General features: G+C 41.7%; 4 protein-coding genes across 4 annotated transcripts; 2 read left to right on the forward strand and 2 right to left on the reverse strand.

The window, feature by feature from the left end:
- The first annotated feature begins 514 nt into the window (after positions 1-514).
- Positions 515-6504, forward strand: LOC144700622 (protein unc-13 homolog). Its single transcript, XM_078572068.1, has 5 exons — positions 515-1752; positions 3082-3933; positions 4011-4460; positions 4544-4718; positions 5404-6504. Exons 1-5 carry the CDS (start codon positions 1309-1311, stop codon positions 6264-6266), a joined length of 2784 nt encoding a protein of 927 aa, XP_078428194.1. The 5' UTR covers positions 515-1308; the 3' UTR covers positions 6267-6504.
- A 1593-nt stretch (positions 6505-8097) lies between these two features.
- On the forward strand, positions 8098-9241 carry LOC144700625 (mavicyanin-like). The gene is made up of 2 exons (XM_078572070.1): positions 8098-8329; positions 8853-9241. The coding sequence occupies exons 1-2, from the start codon at positions 8149-8151 to the stop codon at positions 9239-9241; spliced, it is 570 nt and encodes a 189-aa protein (XP_078428196.1). The 5' UTR covers positions 8098-8148.
- A 32-nt stretch (positions 9242-9273) lies between these two features.
- Positions 9274-12568, reverse strand: LOC144700623 (Leucine-rich repeat (LRR) family protein). The gene is made up of 6 exons (XM_078572069.1): positions 12163-12568; positions 11431-11661; positions 10396-10542; positions 10182-10324; positions 9981-10095; positions 9274-9419 (listed from the first exon to the last, which is right to left on the reverse strand). The coding sequence occupies exons 1-6, from the start codon at positions 12466-12468 to the stop codon at positions 9339-9341; spliced, it is 1023 nt and encodes a 340-aa protein (XP_078428195.1). The 5' UTR covers positions 12469-12568; the 3' UTR covers positions 9274-9338.
- Positions 12569-20552: 7984 nt separating this feature from the next.
- Positions 20553-22371, reverse strand: LOC144700626 (uncharacterized). Its single transcript, XM_078572071.1, has one exon. It carries the CDS (start codon positions 21823-21825, stop codon positions 21382-21384), a length of 444 nt encoding a protein of 147 aa, XP_078428197.1. The 5' UTR covers positions 21826-22371; the 3' UTR covers positions 20553-21381.
- Positions 22372-27620: the final 5249 nt, after the last annotated feature.

Here is a 27620-nt window from a genome sequence, read left to right on the forward strand (position 1 = left end):
GCTAATGATGATGATGATGATGATGATGATGATGATGATGATGATGATGATGATGATGATGATGATGATGATGATGATGATGATGATGATGATGATGATGATGATGATGATGATGATGATGATGATGATGATGATGATGAAGATGATGCTGATGAATATGATGATGATGATGATGACGATGACAATAACGATGATGATGATGATGATGATGATGATGATGATGATGATGATGATGATGATGATGATGATGACGATGATGACAATAACGATGATGATGATGATGATGATGATGATGATGATGATGGTGATGATGATGATGATGATGATGAAAGACGATGACAATGACAATGACGATGCTGATGACGATGAAAAAGATGATGACGATGATGATCATGATGACGACGATGAAGATGATGATAGTGACCAAGAAACTATTTTGGGACTATTTAAACACCCCAGAGCATTGGAGGAAATCAAATTTCACCATTTCTCCCGCCCTCTTCCATGCTGCAATTCTGCAAATCGATCAGCATCTCCAATGGAGATGGAAGATCTCGCCGCCGCGAAGAACAGAGAAGATCCTGCATCGAATCTCTTCTTTTTCTCTTCAGATCTTTAGATCAACGAAGATGATGCGTTTCCGTCTCCGATTTGCGATGTGGTTGACGAGTCTACATCGCGGTGGAGCCCTACACTCTGCGATGTGATCGGCCGCCATATCGGAAGTAAACCTCTGATCGATCTAAAGTCGTCGCGAATTTGTGACGGAGTTGAAGATCACGTTGTGGCCAGCTGTCTATTTCATCGTTTGATCTTTGATTTCATCGCGGATTTCTGTGGTTTCTCCACCGACCTTCGCCGTGGCAGCCCGCAATAAACCAGGGGAGGTTATACAAGCGCAATAAATACTTAAATCAAGGCGTCCCTTCGCTTTCTCTGCTGCTCCATCTGCCAGCGCATTTGGCGCGGTGATCTTCGAGCTAATTCCCTCTTATTGCCTTCGCCGTTGCAGAAAATGGTTTCCGCTGTTGATTTCGGTTGATGGAATTCAGCCACCGGGTGAAGAACTGTGCGAACAGGAATGCGTATTGATTGTCGATTCCCTCTTTGCCTTCGCCGGTGCAGAAATGGGTGTCCACTGTTGATTTCGATTGTTGGAATTCAGCGAAATGGCGAAGAACTGTGCAAGCGGGAATGGCTATTGATTGTTGATTCCTTCTTTGCCTTCTTCGGTGCAGAAATTGGTATCCACTGTTGATTTCGGCTGTTGGAAATCAGTGAAAGCGAGAAGATCTGAACAAGCAAGAGATGAACGGAATTGGTTCTTCTTCGATCGGTAGTCAAGATCTCCCGTCTCCGTTCGGGGAATTGCGATGCAAGCTTTCCAGAGAGGATTTACTGTACACGGCATATGAAATCTTCGTCGGCGTCAGCCGGGTTACGGGCGGGAGGCCGCTCACGTACATCGCGCAGGCCGAGAAAGCCGCTGCCGGAGCTTCGATCGAGCGTTCTCTCTCGTCGGCCATGTCATCGAGCTCAACTTCTTCATCTGCTTCGTCGTCTTTGCACAGATCGCTAACGTCTTCGGCAGCTCACCAAGTGAAGCGTGCGCTTGGATTGAAGCCCGGTAGTCTGTCGAATTCGACGAAGAAGCTATCAAATATTGCAGAATTGATGAGGGTTCAGTTGGGGATCTCGGAACAGGCTGATTCGCGGATTAGACGGGGTTTGCTCAGGATTTCTGCTGGAAAGGTGAACTTAGATTCATTTTTTTTTCACTTCTCTTCTTTTCCTGTTTATGACCCTGATTACTTAGCCAAATTTAGGCTTATTCTTCGTTGTTCTTGCTTGACCCCTCGTTAGCTCCTTCAGTGTTGAAAGTGACATTAAATTAAGAATGTTTGTTTTTCCGTTCGTGTTCTAAACGTCGCACTCGAAGATTTTATATTCGTGTGACCATTCTCATTTCGTTGGGTTTCATTTGATCCGATCATGTTTTGTTGGGTAATTGAATTGCGTAATTGCTTCGTTATTTCCCTCTTTTGCTATTCAAAATCGCCGAAAGTTATGTTTTTCGAGAATACGATCATGTATATTTGGTAAATTTGTTTGCATATCTGCTTCTCCGTCACCATAGTTCTTGCGGAACATTCTCTCTCACTCTCGTTTCTTCTAATTTGTAATTTTTGAAGATAGGACCACGCGTTGTTGTGTACTGTAACTGCTGAACTGCTTCTTTGTCACCATAGTTCCCTCTTTTGTTATTCAAAATCATCTGATTTTTATTTTTTTAAAAAATGATTACGTATTGTATTCATTAAAAAAAACGATGACGTATTATTGGGTAATTTAATTGGACAACTGCTTCTTCGTCCCCACAGATCTTGGCAATTGTTCTCTCTCTCTCTCTCTTTCTCTCTCTCTCTCTCTCTCTCTCTCTCTCTCTGTTTTCTTGTAATTCATATTTTGGGGAAATACGACCACGTGTTCTGTAACTTCTTTGTTGTCACCAGTGCTGTAGTTCTGTCTTTTGTTTCTCAAAATCATTTAATTGCTGTTTTTCGAAAATATGACCGTGTATTGTCGGTAGTTGAATCGCGTAATAGCTTCTTTGTTGTAATCGCATAGTTCCCTCTTTTATTATTCAAAGTCACATAATCTGTATTTTTTGAAAATATGATCGTTTACTGTTGTCACCTCAGTTGTAGTTCCCTATTCTTCTTAAATTTCTAAATTATCTAACTTAAAGTTTTTCAAATATATGATCTTTATCACCATTTCTATAATTCACTCTATTTTTAGATCAAAATCATCTAATCTATATTTGTGGAAAATATGATCATGTGTCGTTGGGTGATTTAATTGCATAACTCTTTCCATGCCACCATGTTATTGTTCTCTCTTTTGTTATTCAAAGTCATCGAATTCATGTACTGATTTATTTTTAAATATAATCCGAAGAATGACATCGACATGCATCCATCTCAGCACGTGCATATGAAGTAGCTCGTGCACATACTTTCTTGTACAAAGAAGAAAGACTGATATCAAAACTACACAATATTCTTCTTTGATTAACAGCTTGGAAGGCGCATAGAATCCATCCTCCTGCCACTGGAGCTGCTGCAACAGCTGAGACCCACTGATTTTCCTGATCAAAAGGAATTAGAACTATGGCAGAAACGATACCTAAAGATCCTCGAAGCTGGTCTCCTCCTCCATCCTCATCTCCTATCAGATCAATCAGACTTTCCCTTCCGCCAACTCCAGCGCATCATCCACACAGCTCTAGACGCCGGAATATCATCAGGATCCATTCCCGAATCCCTTCAAAGCTCGGCCATGGTGATTGCCACCAAATCACCATCCAGATCAGGAGCCGAATTCGACACATGTCATTGGGCAGATGGGCTCCCTCTGAATCTCCACTTGTATCAGATTCTCTTGGAATCTTGTTTTGACTCCAAAAGCGGTTCTGTGGTTGACGAAGCTGACGAGCTCATAGACAATATCAAGAAGACCTGGTCTGTTCTCGGCTTGAACCAGAGCTTACACAACCTCTGCTTTATGTGGACACTGTTCAAGCATTTCGCAGCAATGCAGAAGATGGATCCTGGTTTAGTCACAGCTGCAGAGACCCAACTCGATGAAATTGCAGAAGATGATCTGGCCCGTTCGGATCCGGTATACTCCGAGCTGTTAGATTCTACCTTGACTCTGGTCATGAACTGGGCCGAGCAGCGGCTTCTTGCTTATCATGACAGCTTCTCCTCTGGAGAACTTGGTTTAATGCGGAGCATCGTGTCTCTGGGGGTTACATCATCAAAGATATTAGCCCACGATCATCGTCACCAGCGGAGAGATGATGCTGACGTGGCTCGTGCCAGGGTAGATAATTATATCAGATCATCTGTCCGCACGGCATTTGCCCAGGTAAAAAATCTTGTCCTTTTATTTTATGAGAATAATATTATACTTATTATCTTCAACAATAAATGTGATTATACCAGATGATGGAGCAAGCAGACATGAGCCGGCGGTCGATGAAGGACCGGCCTTTGCCTATTTTATCGATCCTTGCCAAGGATGTGAGCGCCCTGGCGAACAAGGAAAAAGAGCTATTCAGCCCTCTGCTGAACACTTGGCATCCGCTCGCGGCTGCCGTTGCCATGTCTACGCTCCACGTGTGCTTTGGTTGGGAGCTGAATCAGTTCATTGCTGGCATCACGGAGCTGAGCCCTGACGCCGTTCGGGTGTTGAAGTCGGCAGAGGAGTTAGAGAGGGAACTCGTGCAGATCGCCGTGGAGGATTCGGCCAAGAGCGATGACGGTGGCAAGGCCATCATCCGAGAGATGCTGCCTTTTGAGTCTGAACCCACCATGGCTAGGCTCACCCGGGCTTGGATTCGCGAGAGGGTTGACTCCCAAAGTCAACTGGTCAACCAGATCTTACAAAGACAGGTCAGACCTCTCATCATATGTTGGTCAACACAAACACTTCATCGTTATATAATCTAATTGTATGCCCTTGGATTATCTTCTAGGTCAAGGAGGGGACGGATATGGCGCCGGCGGTCGACTTCTTGAGAACGGTAGAGCAAACCGTCGACGATTTTTTCCAGCTGCCAATACCGATGCATCAAGAGCTTGCTCCGGAGTTGTACGCTGGACTCGACAAGAGCCTTCAGATCTGCATCTCCAAGAGCAAGGCCTGGGAAGGTTGACCCACAGACCTCAAAAGTCAAAGTCAACATATGTTTGTAGTTCAGGAATGCGGACGGGACGATTTTTTTGTCCCGGGACGAAAAAATCGTCTCATCCGAGGATATGGACGAATTTCAGGACGAAAATTCGTCCCGGGGACCACCGGACGGTATGGTTTTCGTTCCGTGGGACAAAAAAACCGTCTGTCCAGAGGTCTCAGAAGATGAACGGACAGATGTGGATGAAAAACCGTCGAATTCACATCCGACGGTTGAGATCTCGCCACGTGGCCTCGCGATGATAAATTGCATCAAGGTCCTTGTGTTTTTTCGTGTGTGCAAACTGACGCCGCTCAGAATTAATAGTACATATGTCCATTTGCAGTCACTCTCCTCCATATTTCCCTTAAAATACTTAGAAAAATCTATATTAATATATCAAAAATATAGAATTGGTTTTTTTCGTCCGGGACAAATTTCGGCAGAAAAATTCGTCCGGGGAGGACTGGACGGGGCAAAAAACCATCCCGAGATTATTGGACGGGACGGTTTTTTGTCAGTGGAAGAAAAACTGTCCCGTCCTTCGTCCCTGAGCTAACATCGGACGTAGGACGGGACGAAGTTCGTCACGTCCCGTCCTTCGTCCACGTCTGGGACGATCCAGAACTATATATATGTTTAAGTCTTCCCATTGCTTGCAGGCTCGCCCGGCGACTTCTTCCCAGAGCTGCCGCCGTTGACGAGATGCGGCACTGAGCCAAGGCTCTGGGGAAAGAAGGACAAGCTGCAGACCCCTCAGAAAGTCCTACCCAATCAAGAAAGGGACACCTCGGCATTGACCAAGCTCTGCGCCGCCATTAACACGCTCCACCACATCAGGTCCGAGGTTGACAGGTTGGAGAAAAGAGGTGGCGTGGCTGCCAGACTCGAACTCGCCGTTGCGGCTGGCCGGGACGAGACCCAGCGGCTCTGTGAGACGCTCGCCGCAAGGATCGTCTTTGTGGATCTGCGACACGTGTTCTGGGACGGTCTCTATATCAGGGATGGGGCAGATATGACGAGGGCCGGGCCCCTTATCAGAGAGCTGGACCTGGCCCTGGAGAAGATCTCGAGCTCACTACACAACCGAGTCAGAAACAGAGCTGTCACCGCCCTGATGAAGTCCTGCCTCGATGGCTTCCTCGTCGTTATCCTCGCTGGCGGGCCTCGCCGGAGATTCACCGTTGGAGATTCGACGGCCTTGGAGCGAGACTTGAAGGCGATCAAAGAGCTGTTCCTCGCCGAGGGCGACGGGCTGCCGGAGGAGGTGGTGGATAAGGCGGCGAAGCAGGCCCGTGACGTGCTTTCCCTGTTCGGGGAGGATTCAGAAGCCGTAATTCAGAGGTTTCGAAGGGCGATGGAGGAGAAGTATGGCGTGGTTAAGGGGAAGATGCCGATGCCTCCGACGACAGGGCGGTGGAGCTCTGGCGAGCCCAACACTCTGCTTCGTGTGCTCTGCCACAGGGACGACGAGATTGCCTCCAAGTTCTTGAAGAAGACTTATGGGCTCCCTAAGAAGATCTGATCTCTCTCTCACTCTCTCTCTCCATCTACCTTACTTCTTATGTACATAGTTGAGTGCTCTCTCTCTCTCTCTATCTCTATCTCTAGCTTTAAACTTCTAAATGTTTGTTGGTCTCTCCCTTATGTCTGAGTATAACTGGGTTCTTGGGGATACCTTGAGAGTTTCTCTCTCTGTTCTGTAAATGACTGAATTTTCTCTCTTTGTTTCCTCCAGCCATGGACATGACAGTAAGTCTCTATCTCTCTTCTACTGCTGGTTTATGGGCGACCCATTAAAAAACCTTGAGGAGAATTTCTCTCTCTACCCTTCTCTCTCTCTTCTGTAAATAGTCGAATTCTCTCTCTATATTTGTTTCAGTCTCTCTCCTCTTTACATGGTTGAATTCACTCCCTTTATCTTCTTCAGTCAAGAAGAAGATAAATCTCTCTCTCTCTACCCTTCTCTCTCTCTCTCTTCTGTAAATGGTCGAATTCTCTCTCTATATTTGTTTGTCTCTCTCCTGTATACATGGTTGAATTCACTCCCTTTATCTTCTTCAGTCAAGAAGAAGATAAATCTTTCTCTCTTTCTCTCTACCCTTTTCTCTCTCTTCTGGAAATAGTCGAATTCTCTCTCTAAATTTGTTTCAGTCTCTCTCCTCGATACACGGTTGAATTCGCTCCCTTTTATCTCCTTCAGTCAAGACGAAGATGAATCTTTCTCTCTCTACCCTTCTCTCTCTCTCTTCTGTAATTGGTCTAATTCTCTCTCTACCTTTGTCTCAGTCTCTCTCCTCTACACATGGTTCAATTCACCCCCTTTATCTTCTTCAGTCAAGAAGAAGATAAGTGTTTCTCTCTCTCTCTCTACCCTTCTCTCTCTCTTTCTGCTGTAAATGGTTGAACTCTTTCTCTTTCTATCTCTTGGTACCGGTTGAAGTTTTAGTGCCATCGGAAAGGTGTCTCTTCAACCCTGGTGCGATCGATTAATTATTTCAGGGGTATTCTGTAAAAATACCCCAACAGTTGATCTCCCACGTAAACGCTCATTTTTTGAATTTCCCGCGCAAAACGCACGTTCTCTGGCATTCAACCGCTTCCACGACCGGAAGTCGGACCGACCCAACGACTGGATGACAGAGAGATAGATACAATGATAGATAGCTACAGATAGAGAGATAGATAGATAAATAGAACGATACAGAGAGAGATCATAGAATGATACATAGAGAGAGAGATTGCGAGATAGAGAGATAGATAGAGAGAGAGAGATGGATAGATACAGAGAGATATAGAGTTAGAGAGATAGATAGACAAAGAGAGATAGAGAGATGGATAAATAGATAGATAGATAGAGAGAGAGATGGATACGTAGAGAGAGATAGAGAGATTGATAGATATATGAATATATAGAGAGAGATGGATACATACAGACAGAGATAGAGAGATGGATAGATAAATATACAGAGATGAATACATACAGACATAGATATAGAAATGGATAGATAGATATACAGAGATGCATACATACAGAGAGAGAGATAGCGAGATGGATTTATAGATTGATAGACAGAGAGAGAGAGATGGATACTTACGGACAGAGACGGATAGATAGATAGATAGATAGAGAGAGAGAGATGGATACATACAGACAGAGACAGATGTTTACTTGGATAGATAGATAGATAGATAGATAGATAGATAGATAGATAGATAGATAGAGATAGATAGATGTTTAGAGAGAGAGAGAGACGCCAACCGTCGCAACCGTCTCCTCCTCTTCCTCTTCCCGTCGACAGAAGGGAATATAAATAGCTGGAAACACAACGACAGAAGCAGAGAGCAAACAGAAACAAAGAGAGAGCGAGAGAGAGAGCAGAACAGAGAAGAGAAGAGAAGAGGAAATGGAGAGAGGGTCTCGCCTCGGAGTTGCGTTTCTCTTTCTCTCGATCTTCGCTGCAGGAATCGCGGCAGAGCAATTCAAGGTCGGAGACGACGAAGGCTGGCGCGAGCCTAATCCCGGTCATGCCGACGTCTACGCTCTTTGGGCCGGCAAAATCAACTTCAACTCCGGCGATTCTCTCTGTATACCCTCTTTTTCGTTGAATTTTATTTTGAATTTTACACCGCGGATAGTATGCTTGTGAATCCTTTTTTATTTCTTCTTCTCCTCTCTCGATCGCTTCTCTATCTCGCCATCACTCTCTTTTCTAATCGCTCTTTCATCTACTTTTCCAGTCTCTAGCTATTTTCCCTGATTCATGAGATTCTCTTACGTCTCGAGTTACTGCGCTATCTATTTGTTCTGTTCGTCCAAGTACTTGTCCTAAATACTCTCAAATGAGTCGTTCCGAACTATTTCCCTCCTTTTCTCACTTAAAGCTTGGATTAATCCACATCAATTCCTAATGAGCTAATCATCGCTGAGTTTACCCAATTTTATTCATCTTTTAAGATACTTCTGTTCGGTTCAATTTAACTCTTTTATCAGTATACTTCCACGGTTCCACCTGTCGTTTATACTCAAATTATCTTCATGGATGTCTTAATCTATGCCTAATCTAATTATTTCATCAGATTTTTTTCTCTAATCTTCTCTAACTTGCAGACTTTGAGTACACCAACGACTCGGTGGTCGTGGTGGACAAGAGAGGCTACTACCACTGTGACACCACTAACGCTACCACCACCTTCAATGACGGCAAAACCGTCATCCGCCTCGACGCCGCCGGGCTCGTCTACTTCATCAGCGGCGTACCGGGCCACTGCGCTGCCGGCCAACGCCTCATCGTCGACGTGTCACCAGTGCTGCCCCGAGACGCCCCGGCTCCGTCTCCCTCGCCTGCCGCGCCCTCGCCTTCATCTCCCCCACCAGAGCTCCCCTCTGTGGCAGTGCCACCGGCGGGGCTGTCCCTGCCACCTCATCCGAACTCAGCCGGTGTGCCGTCGGCGGCGAGAATTCCAGGACTGGTTCTTCTTGCTCTGATTTTCCTGTAGACGACGCGATTTCTTCTCTTTTTTCCACTGAATTTTCCGTATCAGAGTCAAAATTATGGAAACGAATTTGATGTTTTAGATTTCTAATCATGGAGTCTCAGTGAAACACATCGGCGTCGATCTGCTGGATCTTTGGGAAGATCTTGCGGAGAGTGATCACATACTCGGGCAACCGAGCCTGCGAGACATGGTAAAATATGATAAGGTAAGACGTAACACCATCATATCATCATGAACCAGAAAAACCAAATATATGCATACGAAATGTAATTTTTGCCCAATTATCATCCAAACGTGATCTTCGAATTCCCACGAATCAGTGTAGATCATATATTCTTACACATGGCATACACATTGCAGTCAACGAACCATAGGGGAAAATAGATTCCCCTATCTTAGATGCATATCATTACCTCAACATATTGCATTCACATGCTTTATAATTTCAAAAATATAACTAGATTATGACCATATAAACATATCACATACGCATGTATCATTACCTAAACATATGCTTTATATTTTCAAAAAAATTAAATAGGCGATGGAACTATAAACTTAACACATACACATGGTTTATAACAGCAGCTTAAAATTTAATGCCCCTCATCTTTAATATATATCATATATACTTACACGCATGCAGAAATGAATTTCGTATTACACAGAAAATATCGTTTAGGAAATATTTTTCTACATATACATATGATATAAATAGATTGTCGGGGCAGACGCTTACGCATGGGTTGTTCTCCAGATATATGGTGGTCATCGTCTCTCTAGATGCGGCAACTCGGGCATCCAATCCATCCAGAGAAGGTATTTGATTATCATTTAGCCACAAATCTTCTAACCTGCCCAAGAACAGAAGAACATTCAACTCAAAACAAAAAAAACCCAACATCAAATTCCATTATTATTATATTTATTTTTTTCATACCTGCTAAGATTGCTGATGTCCTCGACAGCAGTAAGTTTATTATTAGATATATCCAAAACGCGTAGGTTGACAAGGGATGAGAGACCCTCCATCTTTTCTATGCCATTGTGGCTCAGATACAGTTCTTCGAGGGCCACACAATCCTGTCAAAAGGAAGATGGGTTCATAGACTCGCCAAAAAAGGAAATATGGGACTTGAATGATTATAATAGACCTGAAATCCGGCCATCGATGTGAGGCGGTTGCTCTGGAGGCTGATTTTCTTCAAAGTCTTCAGTCCACAGAGGTTTACTGCCTTGATACGGTTCCTGCCCAGCCATAACTCTTGCAAGTTTGTCAGGGTTTCCATGTTCTCCATCACCTGCCATGATTTCAAGTTAGAGCTGGCAAATGATGGAGAACTAGTCATTGTCATCCATGCTGAAGATGATGCTGAAGAAGACATGATAATGTCATCACTAGAGACCAGACAACGATGATGTTTCATCATCAACCCATTAATGATGGCTCTTGGAAACCAGATAATGATGATAATCCATCATCATCATCATCTGTGTTATTGGCATTGGCATGGGCGTTGGCATCATCGGGCTCTTGGAGACAAGATAATGATGATAATCCATCATCATCATCATCCGTGTCATTGCCATTGGCATCATCAGTCGTCATCTACTCATGGATGATGGTGACAATGTCAATCAACAGCTTTTGGAAATTGGATAGTGATGATGTTTCATCATCACCATCGTAACCGTCAGTTGTCATTGTCACTCATCATTGTTGATGCCGAAACCTATTTCAGCTTCATAATTTGAGTTTTCCCAGAGTTTCAGATTCATCGATTGTGAAGTAATCGGTGATGATACTGTTTCTGTCGCAATCATCTGTTTCATGACATTTTCATGAAGAAATCAATAACATACATCATTAAATATTTATCTCGATTTGATATTAAAAGACAAATCAACATGAAACGATGTCAAGGTGGACAAGATTAATCCACGGTTGAACAGCTAGCAACTGATCCAAATGGTTTAATGATAACATTGATAGAAAATATACTACTAGAATCAACTTTCACTTATTCGAGACATTGTAACACCAAAAAATTGATATCTTTGAGCCAAAATATGAAAACTATGGTGATGAGAATAACAATCATTCTTTTTGACGATCATCATCAAAGATCAGCTAGTTTTTGAAATTACAAGATACCAAATTATAAAAAAACTAAAGAAAGAGAACTCACACGGAGCCTGTTTGAACCGAGTTCCAGAATCTTAAGATTATGAAAGTGAGAGAGCTCCTCCATCTTGGTAATCCCATTCTTGGAGAGGTACAACTCCTCAACCAAGTTCGAGACATCGGCCAACCCCTTCGTGGAGTTTATTTCATTGAAAGATACGTCAAACACGACCAAAGACTTGAAGATTTTGACATCGGGTATCCTACTGAGCTTATTGTCCCTCAAGATCAGTTCCTGAAACAAATAAAGAGATTGTTAGATTCAAGCGTTTACCAACTGTGCGAAAAGCTATAGCTGATAGCATGGGCGCTACTCTTCATGATTAAACAGGATGTTGTTCTTCAACAGACATTACTGACTGATTTTTGGAATCAAAGACAGATTTTATCAGCAGAATAAAATTTTCATTTTCGGGATCAACCAAAAGATGATTCACTTGATCTTATTTCTTCAGATTCGGCGTTTTTCAGGCAGAAATTAACACACATTCTAACCCCTTCAATTGCCAAGAGGACCCAAGGGTATTTAACAGCTTCTAGGCAAAACAAGAAATCAAACTATCATCGAATCATCGATCAAGAGTATTAACTTTTGCTAAACCCTAATAAAATAATTGAAACACGAAGAAATTCGCTAATTTCTTTTTTTCAACGAAGACGAAATGGAAATTTCAAATTCAACCGGTAGGGCAAGAATGCCGACCGAAAGATCCCAAAATCAATTCTCTCACCATACCTGCAATCCAGAAACCAACGTCCACTCTGAAATAGGAGCGATCCCGGCGTCATCGAACAGATTTTGCCGGAAAGACAGTTTCTTGAGCCGCGAAAGACGGGAGATCCGCGCATCCAGCGTCGTCAGCCGGTTCGCCGTCAGATCCAATTCCACCAAGGTCTCAGGAATATCAATATCTCCAAGATCGTGGAGCTGGAAGCTGGTCAAGTCAAGGTAGGCTTCGGAAGACCTATCTTCAGGCTCGCCGTCTCCTCCATTGCCGTGATTCAACTCGGCTTCTTGCACAGCGGTGATTTCGCTCTCCATTGGAGGATCTCAGCATCTACCGCAAACCCCTAAACCTCTGCCATGGAAGCTTGATTCGATCGATGGATGCTGCCTTCGTCTCTCGTCCGATGCTGAGAGTCGAAAATTCTCTTCTTCTGAACGTCCTCGCTTTTTATAGTGGAAGTAGAGGTAGCGGACGATGACGAAATCCGTCATCGTCAAACAGAACCCCCTTCATCGCTATCGTCATCATCATTCAGAACCCTACACTGTTGTCCTCTTCGTCATCGTCATCGTCATTGTCTTCATGTATACTTTATCGATTTCATCATCATCATCATCTTCATGTATAGTTCATCGATTTCATCATCATCATATCGTCATCCAAAAACCTTCGTCACTTTCATCATTGTCATCCAGTACCCTTCATTGCTATCCTCATCGTCATCGTCATCCAGTACACTTCACCGGTAGCATCATCATCATCGCCGTCATCTGAAAACCATTCATCTCTATTGTTATTGTCATCATCGTCACAGCCCTTCATCAATTTTGTCATTGTCATCCAGAACCCTTCATCGCTGTGGTCATCATCATCATCATCTTGATACATATTCCTTCATTGCTTTTGTCATTGGCATTCAGAACCATTCATTGCCAGCGTCATCATTATTGGCATCATCATCATCACCATCGCCATCCAAAAATCCTTCATCACAGTTTTCATTGACATCATCATCCAGAACCCTTCATCAATTTCTCTATCGTCACCCATAACCCTTCATTGATGTCATCATCAACATCATCATCCATAACACTTGATCACTATCATCATCGTCATCCATAACCCTTCCTCACTAAATTGGTGTCATCCAAAATCCTTCGTCTATTGGAATCATCATCATCACCCATAACCCTTCATCACTGTCGTCACTGTCATCCAAAAATCCTTAATTGCCACATTCATCAGTATTATCATTACCATCTGAAAAACTTCACTTGTATCATCATTGTCATCCAAAAACCATCATTGCTATTTTCTTCGTCATCATCATCAAAAACAGTTTTTCATTGCTGACATCATCATCATCCAGAACCCTTCATTGTTATCGTCATTGTCGTCCAAAGACCCTTCATCGCTATCGTCATATGTTAGAACTCATCCTTCCTCGGCACGTCATCTTTCACCCATGATGCTAAGGTTTTACATATTGAAAAAAAGATGTGTGATTCCTCATTGTAGCTGTTCTAAATAGCAGCCGTTACAATTAAGTGGGCTGCACCCGTCTGTCTTAAGTTGCTTATTCTTTCACATCAGAGAAAGTAACTTACGTGTTAAGTCTCTCACATGGGTTCACTCATAGCATGTGGTACATATACAAATAGAAAGGACAAAGCAAATAGGAAACAACTAAATGAGAGGTAGAGAGAGATATTGACCAAGAGGGAGAGAGGGAGAGAGTGAGAGTGAGATTGACCAAGAGTGAGAGAGAGATTGAACAAGAGGAACAGAGAGAGCGAGAGAGAGATTGACTAAGAGGGAGAGAGAGATAGACAGACACAGAGAGAGAGACCGAGAGGGAGGGGGAGACCAAAAGAGAGAGATGATGTAGAGAGAGTACGAGCGAGACATAGAGAGTGTATGAGTGAGATATAGAGAGAGTTTGAGAATATCAGAGAGGAAGTTCCTGTGAGTGTAAGTGAGAGGAGGGAGGATGATGCCGGACGTCGTCAAGACGTCGTCCATTTGTCACCGAGGGTAGTGGCTCGGTATCAAATCTGAATATCTATCGGTCAACGACCGGGGTGCTGACCGATAATGCAGGTGAACAGAGAATATGTATGACGGAATTATGAAAGCCTTAGCTATAGTACGTGCAAGAGCTGAAGGTGTGGTGTTGCCTTTCCAGGGATTGACGGGGTCGCTTAAGGTAAGGTCAAACGGACCTCCCGAACCTCGCCCGAGAGGGTCGAGGGCGAGTACGTCGCCGAACGGGAATAACCCGCTAGTGTGCTCACACGCGTCGGGTGAACCCGACTCATACCGGATAGGTAAGACTCTCTTGTAAATTGTCGTCGTCTTCTCAACCTGTCTCTCTCACATATGTCTAACCCGAGAGCGGAGGAGGCAATACGAAAGTGTACTGAAGTAGATAAGAGACGTAAAGAGCAGTAGAAAGGGGATACCTTCATCGCGTCCAGCGACGGTAAAGTTTCGTAACACTGCAACCGGAGGTAACAGCAATGTCGAGGGCGCGGGCGTCTGAATGGCGCGGGTGTGGAGCGAGGCGGTGGTGGGGGCAAAGCAGTGGAGCGAGCAGCGTGTCGAGCGCAGGATGAAGACCGGGCGCTGCACAGGGCGCAACGCAGAGCGCGGGCGGGCGCGGCGCGCAGGGCGTGGTGCGGGGCGGCGAGGCTCGGCACTGTGGCTGCGGCGACACGGGCACAACACGCAAGGCACGGTGCAAGGGCGTGGGCGCAGCGCAGTGCTAGGACCGGGCGCGGGCCCACGGTGAGGGGCGCGGCGCTGGGCGCGGCTCAGAGACGGTCGGCGCGGCGCAAGGCGCGGACTCGGCACGGCGTGGAGGGGCACAGTGCTGGGCGTGGCTCGAAGGCGGGCAATGCAGCGCAAGGCACGGGCCGGCACGGGTGCGACGCGGCGACGGTCGGCACAGCGCGGGTGAGGCACAGTGCGTCGCAGAGCACCGCACGGGCGCTTGGCGCAGCAGCAACGGCGGCCGCTGGTGAGATCGGTTGGCTCCGGCGTGGAGACGACGAGCGGCGGCGCGATGATCGACAGGCGGCCGCGGGAACGGGCAGCGAGGCCGGTCGGGCGGTGGCGGTCGGGCGGCGGCAGTCAGTAGGGCGGAGGGTGGCGAGCTATTCCTCTCTTCTATTCTCCTCTTCTCCTTCCTTCCCTCCTTCTTCCTTCTTCTTCTTCCTTCTTCTTCTTTTTTCTTCTTCTTCCTCTCCTCACGAAGGTTACTCTTCAACTTCTTACGTTAAACTTTCAAAATGAAATTCAAGAGTGTCTAAGGAGGGCGCCCACCCCTTCCTCTTATAGGGAATAGGTGGATGGGCCCCTTGAAACAAAACAAAACAAACAAAATAAAAAAAAGGGGAAATGGCTAAAAAGGGCTAGGGCCCATTAGCGGGAGAGGAAGATATCCTCATACGGGAACTTCCCCTCGCTACAACACAGATGCAGGAAATGAAAGATAGATGCACGAAAGGTAAAAGAGTCGAAGATGGCGCGTCCGCACGCTGAATATTTGAACCTGGGTGTGCCCGTCGTTGCTTTGGCTCGTCGCGTCGGCTGGACGCACGTCGGGGTGGGCTCGATGACGATGCGGGCTCCTTGAGCGATGGTCCTGCGATCTCGGACAGTGCCGCGCCATCAAGGGAGATATATATATAGAGAGAGAGAGAGAGAGAGAGGGCGAGTGAGATGGGAGGAAGTTTGTGTGAGAAAAATAGAGAGGGAGAGGGAGAGAGAGAAATAGGAAGTCACAGAGAGAGAGGAAGATAGTGAGGGAGAGGGAGGGAAAGAGGCAATCAGAGAGAGAGAATTTAGTGAGAGAAAAAGAGAGACGGAGAGGGAGAGAAAGAGGGAGTCAAAGAGAGAGGAAGTTAGTGAGAGAGAGAGAGAAGGAGAGGGAGACTCAGAGAGATGAGTCAGATAACATGTTTAAAACATGTTAAAGCAAACTAAAATATTTAATGTTTGAATCCTACATGTTTGAATCCTACATCACGCTCTTTTTTGTCACCACTTGTCATCCCTTCTGTCACATCCGAGCCATCACGTCCCAGATGTGACGTTCCCTAGTTGCAACCTCACATTTCTGCTCCTTCAGGGAAATATACTTTTGTTGTGAGATAAACACACCCTTCATGGAATATGCCACTTCAATCCAAAAGAAATAGTTCTGGGCACTAAGTGACATATGCAAAACTACTCATATAACTGCAACTCAACTGTTGCAGTTCCTCTATGTCATTCCCTGTAATCAAAATGTCATCATCATACATTATAAGTGCAATTAATTTTCCTGAAATAATAAGCCTGATGAATAGCTTATGATCGTCATTAATCTACCAATAACCAAATCTCCTCTTAAGTAAGCCCTCGAGGAATGATTGAGGCCATATCATGCTTTCCTCATTTACAAACAACATTTGGTCGATCTGAGAGCTGATATCTGGGGGGTAGATATGTATATACACCCTTCTCCAAGTCACCATGAAAGAATGCATTATTCACATAGAATTAGAGGATGGACCAGTTGAATTTTTCTGGTATATAAATTAGGCTCCTCATGGTCTTGAACTTTGCTACTGCGGCAAAAGTATCACAATAGTCAATATCTAATGACTGGGTGTTACCTATGCAGCAATTGAATCTAATTAGTGGCATGAGGCTAAAGGATATTCTCTGTGTATGCAAATGAATCTGGTGTAACAATAGGCCATTAAGCCTGGCCTATGGGTTAATACTACACACATTAGGTTGAGATGCCCATTCGAAGTTGTGCATTGCTAGTTCATATATTGTTTCACCATCATCAAACAAAAGGCTACCTTGTGACTGAATCTTGAAGGATTCAAACCCATAAATAAAAGTAGCCACTTAAATTTCAAGATTTGAATGTGGTATGCATGAATAAAAGATATAATTCTAATTATGCATGGAAAATAACAAGAATAAAAAATATTTACTATACTTGTTGATGACAAAAGCCACACATGATATGCAAATAAACACAATGAAATCATACTCCAAATTATCTATGTTGCTTGCATTTATTAAGAAATGACTTTACCAATTAGAAATATTTAATTAAAAAACAAGAAGGGTATTGCCAGCAACCCATGATGCAACCCTTAGTTTTTTTTATGTGCAAGGATGACATTGAGCTGACCTTATTGTATCTTACTACTGATAACATGCATTTCTAGTGCCTTATATGATTATATTTATGTGTCTTTATGCATTAAATTACTCATATTTGCATGTTATCAAGATTAAAATAATTAAATCTATTTTTATAACAAATTTCTGAAATTTCTGTATTTTTTAGGATTTTTATAACAATATATTCTAAAAGAATATAACTTTTGAAACAAAATAGGATTTTTCTAGAATTTTTATATTAATTTTGGAAAGATATAATTTTCATATGTATTTTTTGGGATTTTTTTTATTTAATATGAAAATTTTAAGTGTTTTGGTTTTTTTTGGCATAGGGTGATGTGGCGCGCCGATGCGCCACCACGTCAGTGTGGAGAGAGAGATTTTTTCTTTGTTTTTTGTCCTTTTGTCATGTACATGTGGTACGGAATGAGAAAAGCAACGGAATGCGAAAAACCACAGAATACGAAAAGCCACAAAATACCAAGTGCTTTGACTTCTTAACTGGCACAAAACTGATGACATTGATGAGGAGAGAGAAGAAATTAAAGGCTAGGATTGCTTCAATTTCCAACGGCCATAACGTTTGATCTTCCCCTCCTCTTTCTATCCATACCCTCTGATCTATAAATAGAGGCCTGGATCATTGTAAAAATCATCTTGAACTTGCTTACTACTTTTGTAGGCTGATTGAAACAAAGTGAGTTTTGAGATCCATCAAGATTGTTCTCAATGTCTTGGGTGTCTGGGAAGAGACAAAAGAGAAGAGGGGAGCTTATCGGCACCCACAAATTGCCGTGATCCTGGCGGAACGTAAGGATCTAAGGTAAGTGTCTTCGCCTTACGTTGTTTCTCTCCTAACATCATTGTTATCATAGTTATAGTTTTTTTATCAATATTTCATTTATCACTTCACTTACTTACGTCCCCATTCTCTCATCTCTCCATCCTTGCTACCATACCACTCCATATCCAACCACTATCCTCATTCATATTGTCGTTCATCGTCATATCCATCACAATCACTTACTCTTTTCTTTAAGTTAAATTGGCTTATAATTACCTATCTTTTATCTATATCACTAGCTCACGTCCTCAAATCTTGCTTTCGCCGATCCTCTCGGCCATCAGCACTAGTATAAGAAAGTAATTTCTTAATCATCGTTCCCTATGGAGATGATCCGTACTCATCAATAACTACGTATTTTTAAGTACGGTTAAATATATTTTATTCAATAGTGACCAACGACGAATTTTAACCTTACAATTGAGATTATCAACTACATAAAATATGGTCCATCACCTTTATGAATGACCTTATTACCCTTTTGACCATAATCATTCCATTGTGTTACTAACTCTTCTTACTCTCCTATTTATTTTAAGGAAAACTTCATCATTTATGCCCCACAAACTCCAGAATTTTGTTAAAAATGAGATCAAATTATCTAAATAAGTAATTCAAATGAAAAAGAAACCCGAATAAGTTTATTCCCACATAAAATTTCAGAATTCTTGTATAACTAGTCATATTAGATTTCTATAAAAGTGACGAAGAAAACATATTAAAATCATAATGTAAACAAAAGTAAAATTTCATAGCTATTACATTTATTGTCATGTGATTTCTGAATTTTCATGTGGGAATGGTTCCAAGCGAGTCTCATCAAAATACATGAATTTATATGAAGAAAATAATAAAAGGGTTATTCTTGAGTATAATTGTCCTATTATTCTCTTTAAAGCTATGAATTTATCAAGAAATAAATACTGCAAGTTGATTGTATCATCCTTTCTCACAAATAATGATGGAATCACACCTTTTTCGTTATTTAATAAGAAGTTTTAAATTATGAAAGACAAACTGTGGACAGGTTGTAAACATTACGACTAGAAAGCGATTGTGGACGAAGCCCAGAGAAAGAAGGTCAAAATATCAAACTTCAACTGTATCATGGACACAGGAGTTGAACCGCATAGAATTTAGGAAATCGTAATCAAGAAGGAAATTGAAAAGACACCATAAACATTAAACAACAATAAATTATCACCTACATTTTCATAAAGTGAGATATAGCTCAGCATTAAATTTGGCATCTATCAGCCCACATCATTTCCTACCTAATGAATGTCGCTATGCAGATAGGAAGAGATAGAGAGAAAGAGTTAAACAGATTTATGGAGAGAGGGAGAAAGACAGAGATACACAGAGAGAGGGAAAAGAGAGACATATAAATAGAGAAAGAGAGAGAAAGAGAAGGATTGATGGAGAAAGAGAGAGTTCTATAAATGGAGAAAGAGATAGATAGATATAAAAAGAGAGAGAAAGAGAAGGGTAGATAAAGAGAGAGAGAACAAGAAATGGATGTATGGAGAAAGAGAGATAGATTGAAAAAAGAGAAAGGGATAGACAAAAAAAAGTACAATGGGAGAGATAGATAAATGGATTGAGAAAGAGAGAGGAAAGGATAAACAGATAGATTGATGGATCGAGAAAGAGAGAGAAAGGGATGAACATGTAGATAGAGAAAGATAAAAACTATACGTAGATGGATCGAGAAAGAGAGAGAAAGGGAAAACAGATAGATAGAGAAAGAGAAAGAAAAGATAGACAAATGGATCAAGAAAGAGATAACCAGAAAGATAGAGAAATAGACAAAAATATTGACAGATGGATCGAGAAAGTGATAAACAGAAAGATAGAGAAAAAGAAAAAAATAGATGATCGACAAGGGGATAAACAGATAGATAAAGAGAGAAAAAGAGATAAGTTGATGTGTGAGAGAGAGAGAGGGAGAGAGAGGGAGAGAGAGAGAGAGGGAGAGAGAGGGAGAGAGAGGGAGAGAGAGGGAGAGAGAGGGAGAGAGAGGAGAGAGAGAGAGAGGAGAGAGAGAGAGAGAGAGGAGAGAGAGAGAGAGAGAGGAGAGAGAGAGAGAGAGGAGAGAGAGAGAGAGGGGAGAGAGAGAGGAGGGGGGGGGGGAGAGAGAGAGAGAGGGGGAGAGAGAGAGAGAGAGAGAGAGAGAAATTGATGAGAGAGGGAGAGGAAAGATCAAAGACAGGGATATAAATATAGACAGAGAGAGAGAGAAACGCACAGCGAAATCGATGACAGAGAGAGAGGAATGACAGAGAGAGAGCAAAGACAGGGAGAGAGAAACGCACATATAGCGGCAGACAGAAAGAAATAAATAAATGAAAGAGAGAGGAATGACAGAGAGGAGAGAGAGCAAAGACAGGGAGAGAGAAACGCACAGATAGACGCAGACAGAAAGAAATAAATAGATGAGAGAGAGAGGAATTACAAAGAGGAGAGAGAGCAAAGAATGGGAAAGAGAGAGGTAGAGAGATAGATAGATAAATAGATGGAGAGAGAGAGGAATGACAAAGAGGAGAGAGAGCAAAGAATGGGAAAGAGAGAGGTAGAGAGGTAGAGAGATAGATAGCGAGATGGAGATAGAGAGGTAGAGAGAGTTAGAGAGGTAGAGAGAGATAGAGAGGCAGAGAGATAGATAGATGGATAAATAGAGAGAGATAGAGAGGTTCAGAGAGAGGTAGAGATGTGGAGAGCTAGAAAGAGAGAGAGAGGTAGAAAAAGATACATAGATAGAGATGTAGAGAGGTAGAGAGAGAGAGATGTAGAGAGGTAGAGAGATAGATAGATAGAGAGATAGAGAGATAGATACATAGAGAAATAGAGAGATAGATACATAGAGAGATAGAGAGATAGAGAGAGAGAGAGCGAGAGAGAGCAAGCGAGCGAGCGAGCGAGAGAGAGAGAGAGAGAGCAAGCAAGCGAGCGAGCGAGAGAGAGAGACGCAGAGAGAGAGAGAGAGACAGAGTGAGAGCAAGCGAGCGAGCGAGAGAGAGAGAGAGAGAGAGAGAGCGAGAGAGGGAGAGCAAGAGAGAGAGAGACAGAAAGAGAAGCAGAGACGACAAACGGACAAAGAAGCCGAACGCCAGCGCACGAGTCGCTGTCATATTTACTCCAATGGGCGAGGAGACAGAATGACGGAAGCAGGAAAAGCTCAACCTCAGCCCCCTCAGACCTCCCTCCGCCGGCGCAGAGGCGTCAAAGAAGCCCCCCCGCCCCCTCTCAGCTGCTCGTAGAACCTTCTTATGAACTCCTCCGCCTCCCTATCCACCTGCCCTCCTCCCCCGCCCCTCCCCGACGACGACTCCACCACTCTCTCCCCCTTCTCCGACGGCGATCCCGCCTCCTCCCCCCACTCCCCGCCTCGCTGGCCCCTCCTCCGCCGTCGATTACCGTAGAACGGGTAGTCCGCTGGCGTGTTACTGCAGCTGAATTCTATCTCCCTCGGGCAGTAGTACGCTCTCTCCGGCTCCATTGCCCTGCAAGAGAACGACTTCGCTTTGAACTCCCTCTCCTTCTTCGCCGCTACACTTCGCCGAATTTTGACGCAGACGAGGCGGAGAACGCTGCATAGCTTCCTGGCTATGCCGCCGCTGCCTCTGTTCGCTTCCATTTCTCTCTGGGATTTCCTTTCTCCTCTGCTCTGAGATTATTTATGGGAGAGTCGGACTACCACCCTTCAATGACTGCGGTTTGTAAATACAGCGAGCCCACGTGACGTTGTGGAGTGCGTACAGGTCAACGAGGAAAACTTAGTGGGGAAGAGTTCATGGCGAAGCAGAACCAGCGATTATTGAAAGTTTAGTTTGCTTCGAGGTGAAGGCTGAGATGAAATTTGGATACTCTGATCATTCATTTCCCCACGATGAGTCTTACTACCTTAACCACAGCACAATTAGTCTCTCTCTCTCTCTCTCTCTCTCTCTCTCTCTGTGCCTATCTATCTGTTTCTATCTCTCTCTTCCTACCCATACCTTTTCCAGTCTGTCTTGGCCTACGGTGGTCCAGCTCATTTGGCTTCTTCCCCCTATGTATGGGTGTAGTATCTATCTTTATATTTGTAGATATACCCATATATCGCATCTCTCTATCTCATCTCTATCTCTCTATCTCTCCCTCTCCCTCTCTCTATCTATTTATCTATCTCTCTCTATCTATCTCTTTATCTCTCTCTCCTTGCTGTCATTCCTCTCTCTCATTATCATATATTTATACATATAAGCATATATATGCATGATTCAAGCATTTATTTGTCTGTCAACGGATCTCTCCATTAATGGATATGTATCTATGTTCAGGTTTCTCTATGGAACCTTCTGTTTGCATAAATCTATCAACATATATATATATATATATGATGTTTTTTTACATTCACACCTATCCAATTTCCTATCTCCCGTGCTCTTGCTTTCTCCTTTGATAATTGTTTACCCCAGTGTAGGACTTCCACCAAAGTTTTCACACGGAGGGGATTAGGAGTTTTGTTGCAAATTTTTGAGGAAGGTGAGCTGGATACCAAGCAGGAGCTGGATACCAAGAAGGCAATTGATGTCAGTTTTGTAGAAAAGCAGGGGACAAGTGTACAAATTATTAAAACCAGAATGTTTTTCTTTTAATTTCAAACTTAAAATACATTGTATAAATTTTTTTGAAATTAACCAAAATTTAGCAAAAGGTTAATTTTGGAGTTAATATTTTCAGTCAAGACAATAGAGATACGATAATTTTGGATATGATGTCAATTTAATTTGGATTACGAATATTCGAATCAAGATAATTATGAAGATAATTTTTATGCATTAAAATTTGGGAATTGATAAGCAAGAAAATGAATTTTAAAATTGGACTTGAATATGAACAAATTTTTGAATGAAAATTTTGGATTTTGGTTTTTTTATATATTGAATTGAATTTTTAAACAATCAATTTCTAAATCTAGAGAGAGAAAGTAGACAAATTAACCGAGAGAGAAAGTAGAAGAATTTGGGGGGAAATGAATTAAAGGTGAAATTTGACCCTAATCTAGAGATCTAAGATGCCAAATTCGATCCAAATCAATGTAGAACGAACGATTAAAAGTCATATCTTAATCAAAATCAAATTTTAATGCTAATTTCCATTCAAATCAACTTCAAGGGCACGTACATTTTGCCCATGACTTGGCGTTTTAGAATCATTCAAGAAGAATTTCAAAAAGAAAATTAGAAATTGACAACTTTCAGTGATGAACTAAGATCTATTGACTTCCAAAGCATGACCTATGTCCTTCCTGGCCAAATCCTTGGGGAGAGCTTTCAAAAGTGAATTTTCCCTTCTTCCCAACCTCCATTTTAAAATCCAACCTTCATGGTTGTAGAGGGGGAAAAGAAAAACCTACCCTCAAAATTTGGGCACAATCGGATGGCTAGATCTCAAGATATTGCAGATTTTTTGGTGCTTAATCGTGGCCATTGGATCATTTTATCTCTCTTCCACGCATCTAAAAAATGGCATTTTCTTATTGGCTAAAATTTTTCCCTTGTTTTCTCCGCCCTTGGATCACGTTATGACATGTTGTTGCGTGCTTCAACAGGCCGCAATCATTGCGTAATGAGTGCCACATTTAAACAGATGATAAAATGTCATGTCGTCTCGTCCTGTTCACTTAAATAAATAATAAGGTGAGCTTACCGGGTATTTAAATGCATGCAGAATTGATTGCCGCGTGTAATCAATGCACACGGCTAATTGATTCCGCGTACGAGGAATCTCTCTCCTTTTTTATATTACTTAATAAATGCACGTGAATCGGTTGCCGTGTGCAATCAATGCATGCGGCTGATTGATAACGTGTACACGGCATGTTCCCACTTTATAAATGCACGTGGAGATTGATTCTCCGTCTGCATTTATTACATGCAAAAGACAATAGAAACAAAAAAATACCTTTTTCCTCGCCATCCGTGCCATGTGGGTCTTTTCATCTTCCATAATTTGCTCATTATGGCATCGCGCAATGCGATGCCATAATGAGCCTATGATTGCTTCTTTTTGGCGCTTTCAATCATTTGCCCAAATTTTTGGGTGAATGACATGGGCACCACCAATTGAATAAAAAATCATATTTAAAATATTAAATAAATCATAAAAATGAATTCTTTTAATTCTAAAAATCATTTCTTGGCTAAATAATGGTTGAAAAATTATAAAACAATATGGAAAAATTCCAGAAAAATTAGTAAAATCCTTACCAACCTTTAGCCAAGTATTTTATGCCCTGAAAAAAATTTCTTCAACACATTGAGGTTAAATACCATATAAAAATACTAAAAATAAAATATAATCACAAAATCAGAGTGCAAGTTATTTATGTCCATATATGTATGATTACATGAAAATATGGCTAGTAAAACATATATATGTATATAATATTCATAAATTTAACATTATAATTTGCATGCTATCACAAGAGCATGTACATTTCACCCATGCCTTGGCGTTTTAGAATTATTCAAGAAGAAGTCCAAACAGTGAAGAGGAAACTTGCAACTTTGAATAATGAACCAAGATCTGTCAACTTCAAAAGCAGCACCTATGTCCTACCTGGCCAATTTCTTGGGGGAGAGCTTCCAAAGTGAATTCCCCCTTCTTCCAGACGTTTATTTAAAAATCCAACTGTATGGATCGTAGAGTGTGAGAAGACAAATCTACCCTGAAAATTTGGGCACAATCGGATTGCTAGATCTCAAGACATTGCTATTTTAATGGCAATTAATCCTGGCTGTTAGATTAATTTTATCTCTCCTCCAAGCAGATAGAAGTGGCATTTTATGATTTGTCCCCTCATTTTCACCGCCCTCGGGGATCACGCGTTTGCCACATTTTTGTGCGCTGAAATGGTGAAATCATAGCTGTCAAAAGAGAGATTAAAAATATACTTTGTGTGGTTGAGATTGCACCACGTCGCCCTACGTCTCCTTTGTTTTAATAAAAAATAAAGGTAAGCTTACCGTTTATTAAGCTTATCGATTCTCCGCTTGCATTTATTGCACAAAAAAAGACAATGATGAAAAAACAAAACATACTCTTTCCTCGCCAGTTGCGCCAGTTGTTCTTTTGGGAATAATGATTTGCTCATTATGGCTTCGACCATTGTGATACCATAATGAGCCAATAAAGCATCATTTGAAGCATCCAATCATTTGCCCGAATTTTGGGGCGAATGATGTGGATGCCTGGAAATTCATAAAATAATCATTTTAAAATACTAAATAAATGATAAATAATATTATTTTAATTCCAAAATTATTTCTTGGCTATATAATGGTCAAAAAATTATAAAAAAATATAGAAACATCCAGAAAAAACTAAAACCCTTAAACAACATCTAGCCAAATATTTTATGCCCTGAAAAAATATTCTTTCAATGTAATGAGATTGAATTCCTTGTAAAAAATACTAAAAAATTAAAAACAATCATAAAATCAAAGTGCAAGTCATTTAAGTCCATTCATGTAATGATAACATGCAAATATGGCCTATAAAACACTTATATGTACTGCAATATCCATCAATTTAACATTATAATTTGCAAGTTATCAAGATCGTAATACATAAATCACTAGACTTTAAAAATGTGATCTAAATATTCCTTTTTGAAATATAAATGAGAAGGGCATCGAAGTATCTGGTTAGAATAACACTATCTAGCCTCACTCATATGATGAGTATGGTCGGTCCCGTAGACATTAGTGTGGAGAGACTAAGGATAGATTGTGGAAATAGGTCATTGAATGGATCGTACGAATCCCTGAATGGTATTTTACCGGACTGTCAATCAGGTTGATTCATGTCACGGTTGTGCAAGTGGTCCTTAGGCTTGAGACACCAAAGACGTCTTATGGACAGAAATTTGTACTTTGACTACGACCTACACGTCCCTAATCATGGGATTCTAAATAGTCTTAGTTCGGGTACATCAAGAAGTTCACGAAGACAATTGAGTGGTCAAGATGGGATCCTCCACCCTTGGTATAAGAAGTGAAAGCTTAAGGAAGACGATGGGATGAAGTCCTTGGCCAAGGCAGTGAAATATCAGGAGAAGAGTTCTCTGATGATTTCCAAATGCATCAATACTAACTCGTATGACCGATTATGATTTGACACTTGACCATACCCTAAGTCGTCGATGGAGCATCGTGGAAGGGGGATTATATATACACGGTAACCAGTGAGGAACATGTTCCATGAAATGAGTCAATACACACTCCTTTGTATCTTCTAGAACACGAGGTGTAGCTTGTCACCCCACATGTTGGAGATTCAGCTTGTCAATTGTGACATTAATTAATCTAAAAGATGATATAGTGAATTAATTTGGAAGGCCAATAAAGATTATTGGGCCGCTAGAGTCATTAACTAAACTGATACATGGGCCTAAAGGGCCACACACAAATGGTCTTTTGGACGTTAGAAGGTATACTTAAGTTTTGGGAGTTTTTATAAAAATTACCCTCTTAGTATAAACAAGGGAAGGCCCTGAACAAAATTCACCCAGGGAAGAGTTGTTCAAGGGCCTTTCCCCTTCTTCTGCCTTCTCCTCACACTTCCTCTCCACTTCCAATGTGATCGAGATGACGTAAGTGATGGATATTATGTGGCTTTCAAGCCAATCACACTACCATGTTTATAAAAGTTCATTGAATAAAATATTTACATTCATTATTATTTTGTGTGTTATTTATAATGAAGTTCATGAATACGTGCAATGACTTAGTGAATTATGATGAGATCATAATATAGTAATCACTATTCTTTAAACATGTATTCTTAATATTCCAATTCGATGGATAGTTGAGACATACATCGAATTATCCAGATAGAATAATATTAGCTGATCCTACTTATGCGATAAGTATAACTGATAATGTGGCTATTAGTGTGGCGACACTAAGGACAGATAGTGGGTGCTCTTTGGAGAAAGAATTCACTGAATTGATCCGCACGAATCCCTGAATGGTATTATACCTAAAGGTCAATCAGGTTGATTCAAGTCACGGTTGTATAAGTGATCTACTGACTTGAGACATGATAAGCCGAAAAATCACGTAAAATTACGTGGTTGTTGCGCTTTTTAGACTTATGCAATAAATTTATAATTCCCTTAATTACTAAATAAGAATATAGAGCAAGCAAGGGGTCAATCCGCAAGGAGGCAAAAATTCAGAATTTTCAAACAATTTTTATGAATCAAGTCAAGTAATTTTGAATTTTGCAATATTTAATTCAATTAATATTAAATAATATTCTTAAAATAATCAAAATTAAGTAAAACTTAATTTTGATTTCGGTCAGATAATTCCAGATAAGAATATTATTATTATTTTAAGCTCATAAAAATATAAATTATTAATTTCCCAATTTAATAAA

This window comes from Wolffia australiana, chromosome 3 (assembly GCF_029677425.1).
Source record: "Wolffia australiana isolate 7733 chromosome 3, ASM2967742v1".
Classification (NCBI taxonomy): Eukaryota; Viridiplantae; Streptophyta; class Magnoliopsida; order Alismatales; family Araceae; genus Wolffia; species Wolffia australiana.